This window comes from Garra rufa, chromosome 22 (assembly GCF_049309525.1).
Source record: "Garra rufa chromosome 22, GarRuf1.0, whole genome shotgun sequence".
NCBI lineage: Eukaryota > Metazoa > Chordata > Actinopteri > Cypriniformes > Cyprinidae > Garra > Garra rufa.
Genome location: NC_133382.1, coordinates 26,313,820 through 26,329,956, shown reverse-complemented (window position 1 = coordinate 26,329,956; position 16,137 = coordinate 26,313,820). Strand labels below are relative to the sequence as shown.

The following is a 16,137-nucleotide window of genomic DNA, read 5'->3' as shown; positions in this document are numbered from 1 at the left end:
AGGGTGTCATGGAGGCTTTAAGCGGCCTTCCATGTGACAACAGCTTTCCAACCAGAGGTCTTGCCTGAGCTCTCTTCTATTTCTAATTCATCCGGTTTTATCAGTACCAATCATTTGAATCATTTATTTTTAGTGGGATATGGTCTCTCTGTGCTGCTTCCCCAGGCAATGGCTCTCAGCGGCTTGCTAATGAGTGTCAATCTGCTGGCTTTGCCAATTTTACGACAGACACCTCGTCTGACAAACGCAGGGCTACAGTCAACATGCATCATTCCTTTTGACACAGAGCTGAGCTGCCGTGTCACGCTCCCTCAGATGCTCTAAAAGAGCGCTTCGCTTTTGTTGTGAGGATGTTTATGCGAAGCGCGTCGAGGTCAGAGCATCTTTTGGATTCCTTGTGTTAGAATGTACTTTCAAAGTTGAAAGTGAATGTTTATCAGATGGTCTGTTGAAGTGTTTTGTAGAGAGCAACATTATGTTCTATAAAACTCAGTCACATATTCTAGGTCATAAGGCCTTGAGATTTATCAGTACCTTATAAAGATGGTAAGAATCATACTGTAAGTTATTTGGTTTGTAACTGTGTTTTAAGGCGCACATAAAATGATTACAGATAGTTTGGTGTGTCTTTGAACCTACTAAACCATATTTTCAGAACAAAATGTACCCAGAAGTGAGATAAATCTGACAAAACGTCCCAAAACCTAATTTTGGAAATGCGCTCATTAGTAAAATGGTTTGTACAAATGCATACAACTTTAGGATTAGGATATTTATAACTAGCCTATAGATGTATATAAAAAATTTAAGTTAGTAGTTAGGAGAACGTATTTTAATATTAAAAATGGACACACTTCTCCTTTAAGTGCAAATGAGTAACTAGCGAAAAGTTAGCTGATCAGCACCGCCATCTTGAAGAGGTCAGCTGCAATTCTGTTTATGATTCTTCTAAATAGACAGATAGAAAGATACCTTTTCGCAGGTGACAGTGGTGGCTTTCCTCACCGGTAAGGCAAACATGACGCTTGTGGCAGGCTGCACCTCTTCATCTACGTGTGTTCACTCGCAGACCTTTATTTTCCCGATATATCGAACAAACAGCTGGCGATTACTTGTCTGCGTGGCCTGTCTAACGTTACATGCTGTTATGCATAGCCTAAATTCGCAAGATATTAAACGCTTTGATATCGCGATGTTGCGTTTAGCTGTAAATCTGCAGTCCCTGGTTAGTTCTTGACAGGCAACATAGACTACACTAAAAAAATATGGTGTAGAAACAGTTGTCACTAAGAAATTTCACAATTAATTACAAAGAAAAGCAATTTACACACTGAATTAAACGTAAAATTCTTAAGTAGAAAGACTGATGTAATATTTTATTATAAACGTACTCCAATTGTATGCATTACATTGTATATTTAAAAAGTGATCATAATAATCTCTCTCTCCATACATAGTTGAGGTCAAATGTTTACATGTACCTTGCAGATTGTGCAAAATGTTAATTATTTAAGCAAGAAAAGGTACAAAATGCATGTTATATTTTATTTAGTACTGACTTGAATAAGATATGTCATATAAAACGTTTATTTATAGCCCACAAGAGAAAATAAGAGTTGAATTTATAAAAATGACCCCGTTCAAAAGTTAACATACCGGTACGCTTGATTCCTAATAGTGTGATGTTACCTGAATGATCAAAAGATGTGTTTTTTTGTTTAGTTGTAGTTGTTCATGAGTCCCTTGTTTGTCCTGAACAGTTAAACTGTTCTTCAGAAAAATCTTTCAGGTCCCACAAATTATTTGCTTTTTCAGCATTTTTGTGTATTTGAACCCTTTTCAACAATGACTGTATGATTTTGAGATCCATATTTTCACACTGAGGACAACTGAGGGACTTCTATGCAACTATTATAGAAAGTTTAAATGTCACTGATGCTCCAGAAGGAAAAACGATACATTAAACCTTTTTTGAATTTGAATTTCAAGATTAAATTTACATTATTTTGTCTTCTGGAAAACATGTAAGTATATCTGTAGCTTCTAAAGAGCAATACTAAATGAAAAAAATATGATATTTAGGCAAATAAGTAAAATGTACACATTCTGTTTAAAGGTTTACAACCTTCTGTAATAGTTGCATATTAGTCCCTCAGTTGTGCTCAGTGTGAAAAGATAGATTTTAAAATTATACAGTCATTTTTGGAAAGGGTTCAAATACACAAAAATGCTAAAAAAACAAAAAACAAAGAATTTGTGTGATCTAAAATAATTTTTCTGAAGACCAGCTGGCAGTTTAACTGTTCAGGACAAACAAGGGCCTCATGAACAACTATCACTAAAAATAAAATAAAAAACAACTGTGAATCATTCAGGTAACAACACAGTATTAAGAATCAAGTGTATAAACTTTTTAATGAGGTCACTTTTATAAATTCAACTATTTTTTTTTTTATTTTTTTTTGTGGACTATATGTAAACATCTTTTATGTGAAATATCTTATTCAGGTAAGTACTAAATAAAAAATAACATGCATTTTGTATAATTCCTCTTATTTTGGTAAAATAATTAACATTTTGCAGATTCTGCAAGGTTCATGTAAACTTTTGACCTCAACTGTACATGAACATTCATTCACATTAAAATAAAAAGTTTTGTACATGTGTTTGTGTATGTAAATGTTTTATTGTATATGTATGATTATTAAAATTCACTGTCATTAATTTAATAGAAAAGCGTGGCTGATAAAACCAGATCCATTTTGCTTATAGTGCTTTTCATTATTTGTTATTCTAAAGCACAACATCAAATGTTGTTTTATAATTTGGTATTTTTATTATCCTCTTGTTAAAAAATGGCATTGCATGTATTTTGTACTTAAGGTTGGCACCACTGAAAGCACAACCTTCTCCCCTAATTAAAGTAGTCTAGAAACGCCACTGAATCATCAAGTAACACTGTGCATGTGTGTATTTTGACCCTAGTGCACCTGGACAGCTGTGTCTGTGTCAGAGACTGTGCGGCCACAAGTGGACAGATACAGTTTGTCCGTTTACGTATCCTTGTTCCCGGGGTTCTTGGGAGTGTTCAGTTTTCTAGTAACTCAGCAGACGTCACAGAGCTATTCTGGCCGGCCAGTTGTGACAGCCGGCCAGCAACAGCAACGCCAGGGCAGGAATGCTGCTGGGGGGAGGGTGCCTGCTGATCTTGTCAGAGGAAGTGGAGACGAGGGCTCTCCCATTTCACAGGGGGTGGGGGGCAGCAGTTTGGGGAGAAGGAGTGTAGCAGTGTCTCTCTGGAGGGACGAGGAAGAAGGGGAACAGGCACAGGAAGAGGGGTGGGCAAGGTATTTGGGTTTGGTGCCAGCCGAGCCAGGCCTCTGGCATGCTGCATTCCTAAAGATCAACACAACGGTGTTTCCTTTCAGCTCCCCTGCCTGCTAACCCCTTCAGCTACTCTTCTTTACAACACACTCTCACACACAAACACACACACGCTTGCCTTTCTTGTCTCGTAAGCCTAATTAGGGTTGTAATAGTGCTGCAGCCAATTTTCCATGGAAGCCTTACTACGTGTTATGATCGAAAACTGCCACGTACGCACATTTACCAGATTTCCTGAGGGTTATTTTTATAGTGTCCTTACAAAATGAATGAAATTAAAGTAAGAAACAAAATAGCTGAGGTATATTGGTCAAATTTGGTATTTTAGGTTATTTTCATACCTTTGTTTATTTTTACACGATCATGGCTAGGATAAAGCTCTTTCTTGCAATGCAGGGTTCAGGAGGTTAAAATGCTTGCTGCTGGCAGACTGTTTGGCAGCGGGTGTAAATTAAGAGGGTCAAGACCCTGTTAAGGGATCCTACGGGGTAGTGATAAGTACAGGCATGTTGGGTCAATATTCAATCCTAAAGCCTGACTTGTCAGGTCAACTAGTTTGGTTTTACTTTTGAATTACGCTATAGAGCAGTCTTTCCCAAGAACTCCATTGTCGTTCATGAGAATAAAGCTGATACCATCATGGAATTAGCATTGCAGTGTATTGCTGGTGAATAGAATACTGAGAAGTAACATCAGACAGAATGACCTTTAATGTCACATGTATTGCAGGTTTGACCATTAATCATAATACTGTCAAATTAGTGTATTGATATTAATAATATTACAATTTTATGATATAATAATATTATTATAATCATCATTATTATGATTATTAAAATTATACAATTATACATACAAATTCGTTTGCAAAACAAAAAAAAAGTGGTAATTATAATGTTAATAATAATAGTAATGGAACATTCTTCTTTACTTGAGAATGATCTCTTAGATTTGATAGAGTAACTTTATTTGTTTAACATTTTGGTCAAATAATAATAATAAAGAGTTGCTGTGTTTTGACTGTATGTGGTCATAAGATGTGCACTTTCCTCTGTGTGCTACAATAATAATAATAATTGTAAATTCACAAAATTAATTTGTCAGTATTTTCCTTTTTTTTCATATAGGCATTCAGAATAAAATACTTTTAAGCGATAAACCAAACAAATTAGACAAATCAAACAAATCATATTACAAATTTTTATTTGAATAAAATATTTGAAAATCATAAATACACTTAATTTTTTTGTCTGATGAAGGATTATGAACAACATAATACTAAACAAATGTTGGAGTAGAAACAGATTCAGAAATTGCTAGGAAATTTCACAAATAAAAGTAACAGCAAGTATTGAAGTAAACATGAAATTCTGAGGTAGAGACTTGCAGTTTTTGTAGAAAAAACTGCACAAATCATAAAAATACTTAAAGGGAAATTTCACAAATGTCCAAAAATAAAAATTCTGTCATTAATTACTCACCCTCATGTCGTTCCAAACCCTTAAGTCGTTTGTTCATCTTCGGAACACAAATTAAGATTTTCTTAAGAAATCTGAGAGCTTTCTGACTCTTCATAGACGACAAGGGTTTTTTGAAGCTACGAGAATACTTTTTGTGCACAAAATATATAAATAATGACTTTATACAACAATTCTTCAGTCCACTTTCAGTTAGCCTTTCCCTGGCCATGGGTCGGAAATTAACAGGCACTTGCGACAAAATGCCACTGCACAGCCAGTTAAACTAAATCCATTACGGCTGACGTGAATAAAAAAAAATGAATTGAAAAGTGTTGATTATAGCATTAAATTTAAAATCTGTTCATGTTGCATCATAATTATTTTTATGCGTTTTTACAGCACTACGCATTATGAGCAATAACACACAACCCCGTTGAGTTTATGAGTGCAACGGCCAATCAAAATCATCCACGAGTCAATGTTAAAACGCTGGAGTTTTGATCAGTGCAATTCTTCACTCTTCACTCATAAACAACAAGGTTATTTCAAAGACAGCTTTTACTGATTATAAAGTTTTAGTTTTTTTTTTTTACTTAAAGGAGTAGTTCACTTCCAGAACAAAAATTTACAGATAATGTACTCTAAACGATCACAGCCGAGGAAAAAAGGGTCTTATCTTGCAAAATGATGGGTAGTTTTCTAAAAAAAAAAAAAACACATTTATTTACATTTAAATGCTTTTTAACCTCAAATGCTCATCTTGTCTAGCTCGGCAAGATGAGCATTTGAGATTAAAAAGTATATAAGTTGTAAACGTTTTTGAAAATAACCGATCATTTCGCTAGATAAGACCCTTCTTCCTCAGCTGGAATCATTTAGAGCCCTTTGAAGCTGCATTTAAACTGCATTTTGGAAGTTCAAACTCAGGGGCACCATAGAAGTCTATTGTATGGAGAGAAATCCTGAAATGTTTTCCTCAAAAAACACCTTTTTTTTTACGCCCGAAGAAAGAAAGACATGAACATCTTGGATGACAAGGGGGTGAGTACATTATCTGTAAATTCTTGTTCTGAAAGTGAACTACTCCTTTAAACTAAGTCAGTCTAGGCTGTTTACACTGCAAGCTTTGGTGCTCAGTTCCTTAGATCAGTTTTTTTGTATAGCTGTTCACATTTTTGTGAACAGATCATGTTTCTGAACTGACCCGCATGCGCAAAAGAAAAATACGAACAGGGTTGCCAGGTTTTCACATAAAAATCCACCCAGTTACTTCTCAAAACTAGTCCAAAACTAGCCCAATCATGCACCACGGCAAATACAGCGTCAGTTGGGGTCGCTTTAACCCATAGATTTAAAAAACAACCCACGGCAAAAGTGAAAAAGTACCCAAATTCTGCGAGAAAACTGTGGACAAGGCAATGCATTCACGGCATGCTGTCATACATAACTAAACACAAAGGATATAAAGTAAGGGATTATATGTTTAGTTTTCATGTGATCTGAAGCAGAAGCCAGCGAAATTATGCGCAATGTAAAAAAAATTAAAAAATGTGACAGAAGAGAGCAGAGATTTGAAACCCTTATGATACAAGCTCTCATTTTGCTTGTATATATAGTTGTCACTGTAATGCTTCTGACACATTCTTCTTGATAACTTTGGGTATGTGAAATCTCTATGTAAAAGTGACTCCCATGTGTGCAGAATCATGAAAATGTTGATCTTGTGATGTAAAAGTCGATATGACTGTTCAGACTGTGGTCGCACTGCAGAACATCTGCTCTGTACCAGATTTAGTACTTCATATGGAAGTGGCAAAGATCAGAATTGAAAATCAGATTCCATGTGGTTTGTGCTGTTTACACTGAACAGATCTGAGTCACATGTGAGCAATAAAAATCTGATTTGGGCCACATTTGCCTGCAGTGTGACTGTAGCCATACTGTTTTTTGATAATGTAAATGTTCTTTGCCCACATTCTCTGTATAATTTATTCGCTGTTTGAATAACCGTGAAAGTGAAAGTGTTATAATCAGTAACTTACGATGTTAACTACAAATCCAGTCATATTAAAATGTTTTATGACATCTGGTACTTTCCCAAGAAGTTGGGTTTATGATGTGCGTTGTTAATAGATTACATTAGCATTAGGCTACTTAGCCTTACCCTGGAGCTGGTTCACCCTATTTGAGCAGTATTTAACCATTCATAATCTCAGGTCAGAAATTTCTGGAGAAATCAGTTCATTAGCATTTAAAAGGCCCACTGGAGGTTATCAAGATGTAAAACAAACAAAAACAAATGGATTGTTAAGTCAATGTCAGCCATGTGTATGAAGCCTAATCACACTTGATGAGCTTGTCAGTCTAATTAAGTGTTCTGTTTCTGCTTTGACGTGACATATTTACAGATCCTCATGGGAATTCCGACGGAGGTGTGTTTTGCAGCACCTCAGATGTACAGCACACCTGAAGAAGGCGCTGGCAGGGAGTTTGCATCCTTCTGCTTAACACACGGCAGCTGTGCTGACGGAAGGTGAGGAAAGACTGTGCTAATTTGAGGGCTGTTAGTTTGCTTGAGACCAGACTGCAAGCTCCATGGGCATGTTCACAGACAGTGCTGACAAGTGCATCAGTGAATCTGATGTCTTGCTTATGATGAGTATGATCTTTCAGTTTGTGCCTTAGCGACAAACTTTTTGTATGTACAGTAACAGTCAAAAGTTAGGGCAAACTTGGTTGAATTTTCTCACTAATTCTGTAATAAGTCTTGCTGAATGTATACACTATCAGTCAAAGAATTCTCTTCTGTTCACCAGGCCTGCATTTATTTGATCCGAAATACAGCAAGAATAGTAATATTGTGAAATATTTTTATTATTTAAAATAACTGCTTTCTATTTGAATATATTTTAAAATTCATTTAATTCCTGTGATTTCAAAGCTGAATTTTCAGCATCATTACTTCAGTCTTCACTGTCACCTGATCCTTCAGAAATCATTCTAATATGCTGATTTTATTATTATCATAGAAATTTGTTATAGAAATCAATAATTTTATTTAGCAAGGATGCTTTAAATTGACGAAAAATTGATGATAAAGACATTTATAATGTTAGAAGATAAATTTCAGATAAATGCTGTTCTTCTGAACTTTCTATTATTCTTTAAAGAAACCTGACAAAATTATACTCTGCTGTTTTCAACATAATAAAAATGAATGTTTATTGAGCAGCAAATCAGAATATTAGAATGATTTCTGAAGGATCGTGTGAATGGAGTATTAACGCTAAGAATTCAGATTTAAAATCAGGAATAAATTACATTTTAAAATATATTTAAATAGAAAACAGTTATTTAATTAGTAAAAAATATTTCAAAATTGTGCTGTTTTTGCTGATCAAAATAATGCAGGCTTGGTAAGCAGAAGAGACTTTAAAAACTTGACTGGTAGAATAATTATATTTTAAAATCTGTTATTAAGTGTAAAAATTTCTTTCCAACCTAAAAAAGTAAGGTTATAGTAATATTGTTAATATAAAATATTGCTGATTAATTTAAATCTGTATTTCTTCTTATATACATGTATTTACAAAACTGAATTTATAGTAATAATAAAATAATTAATTTTAGTCAATGTTTATTATTATTATGTGAACACTTTCCTTTGCAAAAATGACATTTATAGTGGTAGTGGTAGTAGTAATAATGACAAAAATACATATTTCTTCTTATACTTCTTATATCTAAAATATAATGTAGACATTGCATGTTAAATTAACATTTTTAGTCACTACATTATCTTAATTTCTTATGTGTGTCATTCTATAGTTTTAAATGACTTTAATGTTATTCTAAAATGTGGAAAATAGTAAAAAAAGAGTAGGGATGTCATTTTGACAATGCGGTGTACTTTTCAATGTGTGCCACATTAATTCAGTTGTGCTCCTGTGCATGCTTGAGTTTTTCTTTAGTGAGAAACCTGTTTATGTCTGTGTGGTGTAATGTTGTACTTATGCAGTGTGTGTTTTGATATGTGTGTGTCTTTGTTCTTGTGTGTCTGTATGTGTCAGATTCCCATCCGTGTGTATGTGAGTGTACATGTGTGTACATTGTGTGTGTTTGTGTCTGTCGGCTCAGGTTATGTTGATGCTGAATGCCCACTCCTTGAGGGACCGCAGGCCTGCAGGGCGGTCTTTCTCTCATCAGCAGCATTAGGGTCCGGTGCATGATGGGTGCTGACCCCTGGGAGGGCCATAACCAACCTAAGCTCTCCTCCTGTCACTAGCGCTCACACCCTGGCAGCACTCACTCATGCTGTGTGTTACATACACGCAAGAAGGGTCTTTTTAAAGCTGTTCTGAAACTGGCTCCATACGCTAGTTCAGTAGAGGTGAAAAGTGAAGAGAGATGTTTTAGTGATTTCATAACATTTGTATAGCCACATCTATGATGGGTATCATGGGTAAAGGGCTCTTTTGATTTTTTTTCTTCTATCGAATAGCAACAAAAACCACTGCTATACTTTCCTATACACCTGTTAGTCACTATGCATTGTGAAATTGCCCTGATTGAGGTTGATTTCTGAGGTAATTTTCTTTTTGACCCTGCATAGACAGCAAAGCAACTACCACATTCAAGGCCCAGAAAGTCCATGTGACATCAGTTGTTCAACTGTAATTTTATGAAGCTCATGAATATGTGCGTTCACAAGAGTACTATGACTGATGTGTGTGGTGTTGCTGGCACAGGAACCGGCGTTCTGACATCCAAATGTCTTAGTTCATCGTCTGTATTTTCTAGTTCAAATAAGTAAGGCTGGGGATAAAATTGCAGGTCATCCTCTCTGCCAAAATCTTCAGGCATGTTTACGAAGACTGTTTTATGTACATTTGTCTTCTACTTGTAAACAAGGCGCAGTGCATCCAGAACACCGGCTTCTGCGTCAGAAGCACCACACCAGTGTTTTACGAGTTCACACTTACATATAATAAACTGAGAAGGGGTTATGTGTATTTGGCGTGCTGTCCGAGGGAAGGGCTCAGAGCTTGGAATTTTGGCCCAAACTCAGAGTACCCCCCCATAGGTTAGGACAGAAATAGTTGTAAGTGTGGAGAAGGAGTGGCAGAGGGATGCTAAAAAACTGTCAGGGAACAGAGGTAAGGCTGCGGTGTATAAATACACATCTGTTAATTAGGTTAATTACTGATTGTGCTCCTCGTGTTTATCCAGGTTAATTATCTGAACATGCAAATTTTGATTTAGTTTTAGTCATAGTCTTTTGACTAAAATGGCATTTAGTTTTAGTGTTCTGAATTATTTTAGCTTTAGTCAGCTAAATATGATAAGATTTTAGACGACTAAATCTACAGTAGATTAAGCTAAAATTGAAATAGGTACAGTGTAATGCATTTATTAAGCATTTCTCTAAAATTTCCAAACTCATTATGTAGGTTTGATTTTTAAGGCTTCATGATAGACACTGATTTAATTCATTGCTGTGACACACAACATGCCTTTATAACTCATAAAGAACAAGAACATGGCCTTCTTTTCAATGAAATACCAATGGTTATATATGCTTATCACGCATTATTTATAACAACTCGTTTACCATAGTCTTCATTCTTTCAAGCAGACATATGTGACCCTGGACCACAAAACCAGCCTGAAGTCGCTGGGGTATATTTGTAGCAATAGACAAAAATACATTGTATGGGTCAAAATTATTGATTTTTCTTTTATGCCAAAAATCATTAGGAAATTGAGTAAAGATCATGTTCCATGAAGATTTTTTTGCAAAATTCCTACTATAAATATATCAAAATGTAATTTTTGATTAGTAATATGCATTGTTAAGAACTTAATTTGGAGAACTTTAAAGGTGATTTTCTCAGTATTTTGATTTTTTTGCACCCTCAGATTCCAGATCTTCAAATAGATGTATCTCTGCCAAATATTGTCCTATCCTAACAAACCATATATCAATAGAAAGCTTGCATACATCTCAGTCTTGTAAAATTTAACCTTATGACTGGTTTTGTGGTCCAGGGTCACATATTTATTTCTATAAATAAATGTAGATTTAGCTTTATTAGTGCTACTAAAGTGATTCAGTCAAGAGCAGTGAGTGATTTTTCTTTTGAGTCTTTTGTTGCTTGATTAAAGGTTGTATCAGCGATTTCTAGCCTGAAACATAAAGTGTCAAATTCAGCTGAGCTTTCTTCACGATCTGCTCGCTGCCTGCCCCATAAATTGTCACGGTAGAGTGATGGAGGTCAGGGTCCAAATGCAGGGAAGGGAAATTTATTAACAAAAACACAAATAAACAAACAAAAACCAAACCAAAAAGCCAACACGGCAGACTAAACATAAACTGAAACATAAACTGAACAGGAACACGATCAAGAGCCAGAATCAGGAACACAAAATACACACAAGACAGAAGACAGGTTACAGGAAACAATGCAGACTCACAAGAGTGGTGGGAGAGTGGAGATTATAAAGTCTGTGGTGATAGTGAACAGCTGTGGAGGAAACGAGTGTCATAATCAAAGACAACAAGACAGGTGTAGACAATCAGGGAAGTGCAGTGCAAGATGAAGGGAAACAGCGACCTCAGGTGGCTGAGGGAAAACCCGCAGCCCAGAGTCATGACATAAATTGTCTGTGAAAAAAAAACGCGTCTCTCTGGTCAGCCTAGGGTCCGAGATATGCCAAAAAAACAATCGGCACTACCAACCTTTCCACAGATAAACAAACAGTGTTCCAACCAATCAGCGTCAGGGGTTTGGTGTTGTGGACTTTCTTAATGGTGCAGGGATGTGAGGGAGGCGGAGCGAAAGTCCACACCAAACCCCTGACGCTGATTGGTTGGAACACTGTTTGTTTATCTGTGGAAAGGTTGGTAGTGCCGATTGTTTTTTTGGCATATAGAGACGTGTTTTTTTAGACCAGAGAGACGCGTTTTTTTCACAGACAATTTATGGGGCAGGCAGCGAGCGGATCGTGAAGAAAGCTCAGCTGAATTTGACACTTTATGTTTCAGGCTAGAAATCGCTGATACAACCTTTAACATCAATGCCACAGACAATAGCCACTAAATTAGGCTGTTGTCCCTTTAAAAACCGAATGCATGGATGCAATGTACTGATACACGTCTGACATTCTCCCTACCGTTTACGTTCACTTAAGGTATAATTGACTGTGTTTATATGAATACTCGTCAAAAGGACAATTCAACATAATTTTCTGTGTATTCCCGCAGGGGCGCCGTAATGGGGGGGGGGGGGGGTGGTTAGGGCGATTCCAAGGGCCTGATGATGGAGGGGGGCCCCTGAGGGGGGAACACTATATCTACCGAGTGGAACGTGGAACGCGATTTCTACTGAGGGGGACCATGAGTGAATATGCTGTCCAAGGGGCCCAGAAACCGTAGCAGCACCCCTGATTTCCCTGTTAATGTGACATGAAAGGATATTCGTGTTCTGTGTGAGATGAGGAAAATGGACCAAATTGTTGTCAGTTTTATCCATATGTTGGTTCTTCTCTTACCCCCAAATATTGACATTTTTGAACGCTTTATAAGACGTGCAGCAAGAGTATGTTAGCTTATGCCCATGTGTTCATATGTACGCATCTTATCTCCTAAACCACGCTGCAGATTCCTTATAAATTAATCTCTTCCCAAATCGTCCCTCCCTAACATTTCGCCTCGTTTTTGTTCGTAAAATGTCAATATATTTTCGTCACAGTTTTTGTAATTCAAAACCAGTTTTAGTTCGTTATCATCTCGTTTTCGTCTGTGAAAAAAATGTTTTTGATGAAAATTATTAACACTGCACCACACGCATGCGTCGTGGTACTAACCAGAACGTGCGGCAAAGACTGACATGGAAGAGAAGAAATTTTTTGGTATTCTTCAAGCACAAAAAGTATTCCCGTAGCTTCAGAAAATTAAGGTTGAACCACTGATATCACATGGACTATTTTATCGATGTCCTTACTACCTTTCTGAGCCTTGAACGTGGTAGTTACGTTGGTGTCTACACAGAGTCAGAAAGCTCTCGGATTCCCGAGAAAAATACGTTAATTTGTGTTCCAAAGAAGGATGAAAGTCTTACGGGTTTGGAACGATACGAGGGTGAGTAATTAATGACAGAGTTTTCATTTTTTGGTGAACTGTCATTTTAACAGCAGGCTGTAATTTCAATTCTTGAATTTCAAGATTTTATAACGATTTTGAGAGGATTTTAGTACCTGTGCTTGGCCAAAGGTGAGACTGGGGCCTGATGGCAGAGTGACCATTACAATGGAACCGACAGTAAGGCAATGAAAAGCCTGGAAATGTGAAGTGACAAAGGGTGCCCTTTGTGTGTGAACTGATGGGGTGGAGGGCTGACAAGGTGCTCCCTCTAGGGGTTAACCTTCCAGTCCGGATCAACTGCTAAATCTAGGTCAGAAAAAAAAAGGGGGAGGGTGTGTTACAGGGACAGTGGAGAGCACAGAAGGACGTGTTAAGGAAACAGTGATTAAGATGAGAGCGGAGCATTTGGGTTACTTTAAAAAAAGACACAGGTAGGGTGTGAGGTGCAGGGGGAGGTGATGCTAAAGGTCAGTCGATGGAAGAGGGGTTGACCTTTACCCTTAATGACACCTTTATTTACTAACAGACTAAATATACATAATTAATATCGCTAAAACTCTAAAGCCTAAATTACTTCGCAGTGGGTGTGTAGCACCCATTATATCCATTGCAGCTCCGCTGTAGCCTATAAAGCACCCTGGCTCATACTGAGAAAACACATGAGGCAGAAGACAAAACAATACCACTATTAGTTTAAGGGCTCTATTTGGCATCATTCAGATTGAAGTTACGGCAGAACACTAGAGGAAGCCACAGCTGGGTTCCTACACCCGCAGAGACAGTCATCTGGCTCTCGCTGCTCCATTACACTGGCTCTGATAGGAACACGTACAGTTTTCTCACATTCATCGTGGAGGTATCATGAGCTGGGGATATGAAGGGGAAAATGAACTAAACCACTATGCTTATAATAATGGTTCACTCAAAAATGTCTGCATGTTCTTAAAAAATTGACATTTTGTGTAGCACATAAAAAATAACTGCAAGTTTTGGAATGACATTAGTTCTATCATGACAACTCTGAAGATTTTAGCATGGTAATGGATATGACAATGTTAATGTATTTAATCTTGGAATAGATATGCTATGCTGCTGTTGTATATTGCTGTTGTTTTAGATTATTGCTGCAAAGCAAGTACAGGAACTTGCTACTGCCAATAGATACGCTGATACGGTGCTGTGAGTATTTAAGACATGGTGCTGGTGCACAAACACCATATATCGGCCATTCTACAGAATTGGTCCAAAGTCAGAGTTAGAAACTTCTTGAAAAAAATGTCTTTTTCCAAAAAATTAGTATGTATGCAAATTATATAATTATCCAAGGTACACATTTCTAGTAATTGTGCAGTTAATTCTCATATTGTATTTTAGAAAGTTTTGGAATATTTGTCCTCTCCCCAAATTTGTCAATACCGAAACACAGAAATAATAATTTAATTAGCAGGGTTATACTGACCTATTAAGAATTTGCTTACATCTACATTGTTAATACATTATTTTATTCAAATTGCTGCAGAAATCAATAACAATTACAATTTAAACAAAATTTTAAATGTACTTAATGAGATTTGCCTTATCTGGAGAAGTGGTGTGCAGCGGTGTGCAGTGTCCGTTGGACTGTCTGCCTTGAGATGTTGCCACCAGCAGAGCCCAGATTCATCAGGATGGCCTTGGTGGTGATTCTTGGATTCTTTTTTACCTCTCTCACTATCCTCCTGGCCAGCACAGGTGTCACTTTTGGCTTCCGACCATGTCCTCTGAGATTTTTCACAGTGCAGAACATCTTGTATTTTTTAATAATACTTTGCACTGCAGCCACTGGAACTTTTAGATATAAACAATTTAGATATGGTCTTATACCCTATTCCTGACCTGTGAACAGCCACAATGCGCAGCCGCAGGTCCTCAGTGAGCTCTTTTGTCTTTCTGTCCACAATCCAACAATAGAGAGCTTCTGTTTTTCACCTGTTGAGTTGATTAAAACAGCTGTTCCCAATGAATCAGGGTAATTAGGATGCTTTAGATCAGCTTGGACTATTTGGAATGGTATAGAACTTTGGATTTTCCCATAGACTGTGACAGTTTGCAAAGGGTATGAATAATTTTGGACATGCCACTTTTTGTTCAAATGTAAATAAAAGCTGAGAAATATTTTTTTTCCACAATGATACCTCTTGTACATCGTCTTATTATCTTTTGGGAGAAGCCTGTGTAATTTCCGGTCAAAAAAAAAAAGAATGCTAACCAACCATTTAAATGTAAAGCATTAAGGTTATATGCATATGCAACATGAACCAGTCAGCTTGTGAAAAGTGGTTTAACCCTGTGAATATCATCAGTTTGCGTTAAGGACCCATTCTTGAGGTGTGGTCAAATTAACTTTTGTTCTGTGAATTTTCATGGTCTTGGTTCTTCCAAGACTTCTATTGAGCACACAAACTCCAGAACTGAGGCCTTTTGGTTCCTGTGCTGGGCATTTTATTTTGACGGTGATTGTTTTTGTGGTTTACCTCTTGGTAATTTGTTCCCTACACTCTCCACTAGCATTTTAGCACAAACTGACCCTTACATTCTATTAATTAAAATTAGCATCCATCCCCTTAGCATTGACTTGTTACGTCAGATAGAATCAACTTTGTGTCAGCAGGCCTGAGGGTCTCAGGCCCTAACGAGCCCAAGATCCTAATTAGGCACAGAAGAACTGAAGGGGAGCGGGGAGGGGGGCAGAGGGCCAGAGAGGGTCCTGCTGGGATGAGCGTTGCCACGGGGCTCGCGGTATTTATACTTCACTCACCTATGGTACACATGGTGTGGGTGAGACCAGAATGGAACTGGACCCAGGCAGCGCCTCACACCCCAGCCATCACAACCACTATCAGTCCAGATGGGAGGACGGAGAGGGAGGACAAGAGAGAAAGCGAGAGGGGGAGAGAACATATAAAATGAGAACCAAAGAGAAACACTGGGGACAGAGAGGAAGTGAGAGAAAAATCGAGTGAGAAATAGACAAAGTGAAGAAATAGACTAACGGTGGCTAGTGTGGAATAGAATAGAATGTCTATTGATATCAGCGTGGCTAGACGAAGGAAACAAACTTTTAGTTCCTTCCCTTATTTGTGGCGTGTTCATGCATTTATATGCGTTATA

The 16,137-nt window shown here is 37.2% G+C and overlaps 1 protein-coding gene across 1 annotated transcript in view; it reads right to left on the bottom strand.

Annotated features, from left to right (window-relative positions):
- The window catches only part of tbx21 (T-box transcription factor 21), a 20,384-nt gene extending 4,587 nt beyond the window's left edge, over positions 1-15,797 (bottom strand). Inside the window, exon 1 of the mRNA XM_073827888.1 lies at positions 15,785-15,797. Coding sequence (XP_073683989.1) covers positions 15,785-15,797 — 13 coding nt within the window. The remainder of the gene's footprint in view (positions 1-15,784) is intronic.
- Between the last annotated feature and the right edge of the window lie 340 nt (positions 15,798-16,137).